We start from the raw sequence: 8,991 nt of genomic DNA on the forward strand, positions 1-8,991 counted from the left end.
TGATACAAATGCAGATTCCCACCCACAGGCCTGGGCCAGAACGCTGTTTCTTATGTGCCCCTAACCAGAAGCCACTAAGACCGGCTCCTGCAGTCAGTCCCCAAGTCTCAGGGACTTTATTGACTTCATGTTCCCAGAATCTCTTGGTGTGGGAAGCTGGGGAGCTTACCTTTGTGTCGAACATCATAAAAACCAGAATTTTTCTTGGCTCACAATATGGTTACATCCTAATTAAATGAGGAGAAAACATGCCAAGTCAAAAACAAAACCATACTCTTCTGAGCACACAGGGCGAGCATCTCCTGGGCTGCAGGGATGAAGCCTCAGTGGTCCCAGGAGATTTCAGATCCTGAGCACAGCTTCTGCTGGCAACTGGGCCCTGGTACCAGTGTCGAATGGACAATCCCGAGCTAAAGCTGCCTCAGCTGGGCGTTGTGTGGCTCAGGCTGGCCAGAGCCTACTTCTTGGGTCCTGGTCTATGTGGGTCAGAGACTGTCTGGGATGGGAGGAAGTCCCAGAGGCCTCCATAGGGGCATTCAGGTGGAAGGGGCTTACCAGCTCCCAGATGGTCAAGAGCACACACTGGCCACTGGGGCCTCCTCCCTCCTGCATGCCGAGACCGCCATTCTGTCCCCACTCAGGTGTCATCCATGGAGGTAGAAGCCGCTCACAAGCACTACCTCACGCTCCTGTCCTACGTGGGCTGCGTCATCTCTGCTCTGGCTTGTGTCTTCACCATTGCTGCCTACCTCTGCTCCAGGTATGCCAGAGGAAGTAGTGTAGCTTCACTCCATCCCTGTAGGCTAAGACTCCGACCATGCAGGCTTGCTTTACCCAAAATATGTGCATTGCTGTGAAGCCACGGATGGGCTGTCTGCTGACCACCTCATTCCGTGGATGTTGGATACCAACAGTAACATTAGTTAATCCAGCGTTAGCACCAAGGATCTGAACAATTAGAACCCAAGCTGCGGGGCACACAAGAACAACGGTGATGGAAATAGGACTAAGTGACTCTGCATGGGGTATCCACATGCTACACACTGCTCAAAGAGGGTAGCAGACTTTTGGGGCCTCATACCAAGTAAGTGGCAGAGGCTGTCCAATTGTCAGTGTTGGACATAGCCTACACTGAGGTCAGTTAGACCCTGTGCCTGCCTGGGTGGAGGGGAGACACCCTTAGCTCTAGGAAACACTCACCGGTCTTCAGTTTTCCTGAAGCAGGAAGAGGGGTGGAACTGGGTACGGGTGTGTCATAAGCAGGTGCATTGTGGCCAGGTGTGTCTGCATCTGCACACCAGGGCTAGGCATGCACTTCTGAGGACAGTGATTGGCTTTGTGGAGGCTGAGGCGGGCAGAGCACTGAGCACAGGCAGGGGCAGGGGGCCTTGTAGGGGATGCAGGCTTCCTGCATCGGACACTTTGTCAGCTCTGTCCTCCCGCTGTGTAGAGCAGAAGGCAGGCTGAGGTGAGCTGCACTAGCCCAGGGCAGTACAGGATAAAAGAGTGAGTCAGGGATGGTATGGTGGGGTATGGTGGGGCCAGTGTCTGCAGCTCTGGAGCTCTGTAGAATCCTGGGGTACAGGTACAACCACAGTTTGCTGCTGGGCAAATGTCCACAGCTACTCACAGCCACGCTGTCAGACAGCCATGGAGCAGACATGTAAGGCTTCCTGGAGGAGGGGCATAGGGAGGAGGGAAAAAAGAGGAGGAAGAAGAGGGAGAACAAAATAGGGCTATGCCCCTGCCCCTGCACTGGCCCACCGGCACATGCTCCTTGTAGGAGGAAGTCACGTGACTACACCATTAAAGTGCACATGAACCTGCTGCTGGCTGTCTTCCTGCTGGATGTGAGCTTCCTGCTCAGTGAGCCTGTGGCGCTGACAGGCTCTGAAGCAGCCTGTCGTACCAGTGCCGTCTTCCTGCACTTCTCCCTGCTTGCCTGTCTCTCCTGGATGGGCCTCGAGGGCTACAATCTCTACCGCCTGGTGGTAGAGGTCTTCGACACCTACGTCCCTGGCTACCTGCTCAAGCTGAGCATCGTGGGCTGGGGTAAGTCCAGGGGAGAAGGGACCCCAGAATCCAGTCTCATCCACTGTCCACTAGGCTTCTAGCCAAGCTCAGACGGCAAGTTCTGCCCTTTCCTGGTAGGGAGAACAACCAGTTCCTCCCCCTGGACTGGGAGCACTTGGGCTAGCAATGATTCCACTCACAGATTCCCCCAGAAACCCACATGGCAGAGTCTCTATGGCTTTGGCATTTGTTCTTGGCTGGAAACAGTTCACCTTACCTGTCTCAGACTACTCAAGTCATCCTGGGACCCAGAGTTTCCCACCGTGGGTCACTGAGGACCTTGCACAGACCCTGACTCCCCACACCCCTGGCCCCATGCTGTTTTTCCTGTGTTCCTCTCATTCGCCTTCTGCCAAGGGTTCACAGAACTTGAGCAGCCTTGGCTACGCGAAGCCCCCACCACCCATGGAACTTTCCACTTCCACTTATTAGTGAGTCAAAGTTGTCCTCTCTGCCAGAGTTCCTGGCGTCCTCTGACTGACCACCCCCACAGCCCCATCATCCTGTCGTCTCCCTTGTTTGACCGTGCTTCAGCAGTGGACCGCAGGCCTCTCCTCATGGGAGACTTGGGAAAGGGGAAAGGACAGGGCAGAGTTGAAAGAGAGCCTACCCGTTATGGGAAACCAGAGAGGACCTAGTCAGGTCTACTGGGAACAGAGGAAATGGGTTCAGAGTGTGGAGCCAGGGCCTCTGCTTGCCGTCCACAGGCTTTCCTGTCTTCCTGGTCACTCTGGTGGCGCTGGTCGATGTGAATAACTATGGCCCCATCATCCTGGCTGTGCGCCGGACTCCAGAGCGTGTCATCTACCCCTCTATGTGAGTGGCTGTGGCAGGAGTGTGGGCCTCGAGGGGGGGCAGGGACAGCAGCTTCAGCTGGCCACGCTGGCCATGAGGCTATGGACTCCAGTGAGCTGAAGGAATGGGCGTGGCAGTGATCAGAACCCAGGGCTAAGGATCACAGGGACTGAGAGAGGCCAAGACTGCCCTCAGCAGCTGGGTGCCTATGTGCACCGCTGGCCCTTCTCTGAGCCTCAGTGGAGAGGTGTTGGCCTTCCATCAGGCTTCCTGGCCACATCTACTGGTTCTGAGGCAGATGGAGGACTGTGAGGTAGGGTCAGGAGGAGCCTTCCTCCACCCTCCCATCTTACTCTGAAACTAGACCTGAGGCCCGGGCTCTTTCCACTGGTCCATGTAGATGACACGTGTCCCCCTGGACCAGGCCTGGTGGGTTTGCGTCAACCTTGTACTGTCAAGAATGTGGATTCCTTAATCCCTTCTTCTAAGTTATCTGACTGCATAACCCGGTATGTCTTTAAAAATGACACCAAAGATGGCTCAGTGGTTAAGAGTGCATGGTGCTCTTGCAGAGTTTGGTTCCCAGCACCCACATCAGGCAGCTCACAGCCATAGTTCCAAAAGATCTGACACCACTGACCTCTAACGGCCTCCACGTGCACCAGCACTCACGTGAACATATCTATGTCTACATGTAGACATAATTTAAAAACAACAAGTTAGCTTTAAAAATGGCACGGAAACAGAAAGCCAGCAGTGCTTGTAAATGATGAGCAGTCCCAATGCCTAGCCCAGCACCCTCCAGGGACCTGCTGCCGCTCCTGTGTTCCTATTATTAATCCAAGCTTCCTATGTGCTCAACCGCCCCCTCTCGCCCAGGTGCTGGATCCGGGACTCTCTGGTTAGCTATGTCACTAACCTGGGCCTCTTCAGCCTGGTGTTCCTGTTCAACATGGCCATGCTGGTCACCATGGTGGTGCAGATCCTGCGACTTCGTCCACACAGTCAGCAGTGGCCCCATGTGCTGACGCTGCTGGGCCTCAGCCTGGTCCTTGGCCTTCCCTGGGCCTTGATCTTCTTTTCCTTTGCTTCTGGTACCTTCCAGCTTGTCATCCTCTACCTCTTCAGCATCATAACTTCCTTCCAAGGTAGGTGTGGTGAGGGCCCTGCCCCTCCTCAGTAGCCTTCGCCCCTCTAGCTGGCACACGGTCCACATGTGGAGCAAAGGGAAGAAATGCCCAGGGGACCCCAGATGACGCTGCCTTCTCTGGGCCTCCCAGGGGACCCCAGATGTCGCTGCCTTCTCTGGGCCTCACGTGCCTCATGCATGTACCCAGGCCACACGCAGGACCAGCCTTTATTGAACACTTACCATGCGCACTGAGCCCTGCGCTAAGCCCCAGGGCTGCAGCATGAGCAGCCCCATCAGTCCTCATGCAGGAGACAGTGTGGTCCAGAAAGAGTGCAGCCACCAAGGAGACTCAGAGAGGGGGAGAGTTGTGGTAGGCACCCAAGTGGACAGTGGTCGTGGGTCAGTAGTGTCAGAATCACGCGGGGCCTCTTGGAAAGGCAAACCGTGGCCCACTTAGACCCGTTGATCCTTTCTGCATCTTAACAAGACTCCCAGGGCGGCCCGCCTGTGGCACAGGTCAGGAGCTCTGGTATAGGAGCACCAGGTGGGGGAGGGGCCAAAGCCAAGGCCGTGTGGTTAGAACCAGTGATGGGAGGATGGAAGGAGAGTGTGGCTGAAGGCCAGGGAGTGGGGGCTGGAGGTGGGATCCTGGAGGCCCGAGCTTGAGACGGTAGGGTCCATACCCCTCCACCCCGTGCTTCCCACACTCAGACATGACCTGTGCTCCTCTGCACTTGGCTGTGCTGACTGCATAGGGGCCACATGGTCATGTCAGAGTCAATGGAGTCACCATGAGGAGATTTATTTAGACATCTCCGTCTTGTGCCCTATGAGGTATGGGAGCCTAAACCGCTAAGTAAGGCCGACGCTGAACCGCTCATATGCTACAATGTATTGATTCATTCCCAGGGAATCCAGGGCCCTGAGTATATGGCTGGCCCCTTGGAACAGAGGGACTCAGAGAGGGGACCAAGGGTCACATGGGGTCTTGTCACCTGATGATGCACGCACCTCATTGCCCACAGGCTTCCTTATCTTCCTGTGGTACTGGTCCATGCGGCTCCAGGCCCAAGGCGGCCCCTCTCCTCTGAAGAGCAACTCGGACAGCGTCAAGCTCCCCATCAGCTCCGGCGGCAGCACCTCTTCCAGTCGCATCTAGGCCACGGCCACACCTCCTCGTGGAGGACACATGCATGGCGTCTGTTCACACTGTCTGTGGCTCAGTGCTGTGCCCAGCCTTGGTTGGTTAGTGGCAATACTAGAGAAGGCCCTGGTCCTTGGAGGCATAGGGCTGTTGCTCTGATAGGTAGACACCCAGCTGGCCTCGGGGACTACCCCACTTCCAGATCTGGTCCCCGAAGCACACTGCCATGCTGGCTGTGGGGCTGTCCTCACAGCTGCTTCAGGCTGGAGTGAAGGCCTTGTCTTACTGGTCATTTCTCGGCCCAGCTGTGGCTGCTGGGGGTTAAGATTTGCAGCCCCAAGCTAGGGTCAAGGTTAGACCTTGGAGGCTGGCACATCCTAAACTGTTGTCCTTGTCCAAGATGCAGCTGCCTTGGCTCTTGCTGCTCTGTCCCTGTGGTCATCATGCAGCACTCTGCCTGTCTCTGACTTTTGGTCCCAAGGGAGGCACTGAGGGTGGATGGGTTTGGAGAAACTTTGGAGCCATAACCCCTGAGGAGGTGAGCCTCCCCGCACCTGCCTGCCAGCCCTCCTCTTCCTTCCTCACCCTCCTCCTCCTCCTTGGTCCCCTAGCCCTCCATCTGCAGCTTGGGGTCGTAGGCCAGTGCTGTGGTTTGAGGTAGCAGTTCCCAAGAGCTGGTGCCTGCTATAAACTTCTGTTTGCTGTGAACCTTGGCCTCTCGCCAACTCTGGCTCAGGACGTGTTCCTGGGCTAGACCAGGCCAACCTGTCTGTGCCTGTCTCCAAGCTGCCTCCCCTTTTCTCACACCTCCAAGGGGCTTCCGCCTCTCCTGAAGGCTCCCCCCAGCAAGAACTGTGGGGAATGGCGCTTTTTCCAACCCAACATCCTGAAGACCAAGACAGCCCTCTCTGGTGACATTGGCAGAGCTTGATGTTCTCCTGAGGGGTGACCTTCAAATCACTGTAGATGGTCGAAGACACTGGGCTGCCTCTCGTGTGTCCTCTCCTACTAACACACATTGGTCTTAAGAACACACTGGTAGTAAGAACATAACCCACCAGACCTGGCAGTGGCCCTTGAGAACTTCCACAATGTCCTGGAGCTTTAGTTACAGGGCTGGGGAGCCATTGCTCCTGGCTGGGAATCCAGGAGGACTTCCTGCAGGAGGTAGCATTTCATCTTGACCTCAGCCTTCAAGTTGGGGAGGACCCTCTTTTTAAATACCAACTCATATGTCCTTTGCTATTAAAGCTCTTTGTAGGGGAGTTTGGAAACTGTAGGAGATTGTTGAGAAGAAAAATAAAAATCAGCTGTTATCTGATGCCATGGCAAAGCCCCACAGTTTGGAGAGTTTCCGTCTCGGCTGTGTGTGTGTGTGTGTGTGTGTGTGTGTGTGTGTGTGTGTGTGTGTGTGCGCGCCTTTCATGGAGTCCAGACAGGGACATAAAATCCATTGATCTTACAGCTTTGAATACGCAAAGCCTTCCCGGCCAGAGGTCACTCTTGAGAGCTGAGTTCAGATTCTGACTGGTCATGTGACACAGACCAGTCTGGCCACCAGTCTGGAGCAGGTGGGCTGCAAAATGAAATGACTCAGTTCTTCTCCCAACCCTGCTTCTAGCCTGCTCCTCAAATCTCTCCCCCCCCTTACACGATACATGGTAGATATGTCTCAGGTGTCTGCCCCCGTGCGTGCGATTGTCCCCATCTGTGCTCAACACCAAGAGGTATAAAAAGCAGGGTGTGCTGGCACACTGTAATCCCAGTACTTGACATGTTGAGGCAGAAGGATTGAGAGTTCAAGACCAGCCTGGGCTGTATAGTGAGACTCTGTCAAGAAAGGGAGGGAGGGAGGAAGAAGAAGGAAGGAAAGAAGGAAGGAAGGAAGAAAGGAAGGAAGAAAGGAAGGAAATGGAGGGAGGTAGGAAATCCCTCTGCATTTGAAGTCTGGGCTCAGCCCAGGTCCACAATCACACCCCATGCCCACCCCTCGTTGCCCCAGGGGAAGTTGGGGAGTAAACTAGGCCAGGCACCTTATGACCAGACAAGGTGAGGGGGAAGCTGCCTTGGTGGTTCTAGGTACACGGGCAGTTCCCACACCATGGCGTGAATGTGGCAGATTTGGGGATCTGCAGGGACCTTGGCATGTGGGAGCCTCTGATGCATATCTCCAGTCCTCCTCCACTACTTTGATGGCCCCTGATTCTACTCTGGGGTTGTTTGGTTGTTTGTTGAGACAGGGTCTCTCTATGTAGCTCTGGCTGTCCTGGAACTCACTATGTAGACCAGGCTGGCTTGGAACTCACAGAGATCCACCTGCCTCTACCTCTTGAGTGCTGGGATTAAAGGTGGGTACCACCACGCCTGGCTTACTCTGGAGTTCTTATGTCCCTACCTAAGAGGAAAGAACCAATCATTCCCAAGGCCCTTTGCCTGAACAATACCCTGCTAGCCACTCAGCAGGATTGCAGTGCTTGTAGGCCTCTAGGTCTCTGTGAGAGGGTTTCTTTGGCTGGCACCCTCTCCCCTCTCACAGGCAGAAAGCACCCCCTCCCAGTTTCATCTTCCCTGAACCTCTGATTTCAAGGCTGACTCGGTCGGATAAGGGGATGGGACCCCTAATGGCTTTAAGGGTGGCTCTTTCTAGGCTGAGGGTCTGTAGACAACACACTTTCCCACTAAGACAAGCAAGGGAGCTTCTAAAGACACCTTTCTGGTTTGGGATACAACCAGGGTAGCCAGGTGATGTTGACTGGCCTGGCAGAGGACTTGAGGCCTTGCTGACTAGGAGACATTGGGATAAACTGGGGTTGGAGATAGTAGAAGGGGACATTACTGTTCTGTTAGCCCTGAAATGTGGGGGCCCCAGGGAACCCTAGGCCAGTCCCTGGTCTCACGGGGTCTTCCTAGAAGCTCTGTAGAGTGAGGCTCTCCACCTCCCTGGCTGCCCGCCTGGCCTCCCAGGGACACTGGACACCATGCCTCTGCCTGCAGATCACCAGGCTGTTTTCAGGAACCCACGAGGCTCACGGAGCCAGCATGGGTTCTAGGCTGGTCCCAACAAGCCAGGGCCCATCATCTCACACATCCTGGCCCTTTCCCGAAGCTAGGAGGGAGGCCAGAAGCAGCCAGGGGAGATTAGCTGGAGGAGGGGCTCTTACCTTCCTGTTAGAGGAAGCTCGGGGACACAGGAACTTCTGGATTCTGACCTGGCTATATCCCCCACCCACCTTCTACAGAACAAGAGTGACCCATCATCCCTTCTCACACCCCCTCAGGTCCAAAGGGCCTAGCAGGGGGCCGTGTGGAAGGAAGGGGAGACAGAGGACAGCTACAGTTGGGTAGCTCCCCCAAAAGACCCCAGAGTGGAGCAGAACTAGCTCGGATCTGAGAAGGGTGCTAGTGAAGAGAGTCTGTCCAACACCGAGGGCTTGGCCTTATCCATGACTTCCTTGGAGTCAGCAGAGTGGTAGGGCCCACCCCTTCCCTAAGCATGTGTATGTGTTATGTGTGCTTGCGTGTTTGTGTGTATACGATTCCCCTTCTTCCTGCCTGGACCAGCAATGACCGGCTTGGGGATGGCAACTGCAACTTCACATTACCGGTCACCGTCACGCTAGTGCTGGTAACCTCCTCCACAGAGCAACTCCAAACATGTCATGTCACAGCCCTTCCCATGCCTGTGAGACGGGCCAAGCCACAGATGGCTAGTGCAGGGTCAGCAGGCCAGGCAGTGGCCACAGCAGACATGTTGGGCTGATCACCTCCAGGGGCCACACTCCAGGGACCACACTCGTGACCAGTTTACTCTCCCTGTTATCCTGCCTTGTGGGAGAGGCTCAAGGCC

General features: G+C 55.3%; 1 protein-coding gene across 5 annotated transcripts in view; it reads left to right on the plus strand.

Annotated features, from left to right (window-relative positions):
- Nucleotides 1-6,465, plus strand: part of Adgrg1 (adhesion G protein-coupled receptor G1) — a 36,870-nt gene extending 30,405 nt beyond the window's left edge. For all 5 annotated transcript variants that reach the window (XM_013119470.3, XM_013119472.3, XM_013119468.3 and 2 more), the window contains exons 10-14: nucleotides 642-760; nucleotides 1,784-2,052; nucleotides 2,781-2,889; nucleotides 3,748-4,016; nucleotides 5,026-6,465. In XM_013119470.3, coding sequence (XP_012974924.1) covers nucleotides 642-760; nucleotides 1,784-2,052; nucleotides 2,781-2,889; nucleotides 3,748-4,016; nucleotides 5,026-5,159 — 900 coding nt within the window. In that variant the 3' untranslated portion in view covers nucleotides 5,160-6,465. The remainder of the gene's footprint in view (nucleotides 1-641; nucleotides 761-1,783; nucleotides 2,053-2,780; nucleotides 2,890-3,747; nucleotides 4,017-5,025) is intronic.
- Nucleotides 6,466-8,991: the final 2,526 nt, after the last annotated feature.

This window comes from Mesocricetus auratus, unplaced genomic scaffold, assembly GCF_017639785.1.
Source record: "Mesocricetus auratus isolate SY011 unplaced genomic scaffold, BCM_Maur_2.0 Super-Scaffold_100714, whole genome shotgun sequence".
NCBI classification, from domain to species: domain Eukaryota; kingdom Metazoa; phylum Chordata; class Mammalia; order Rodentia; family Cricetidae; genus Mesocricetus; species Mesocricetus auratus.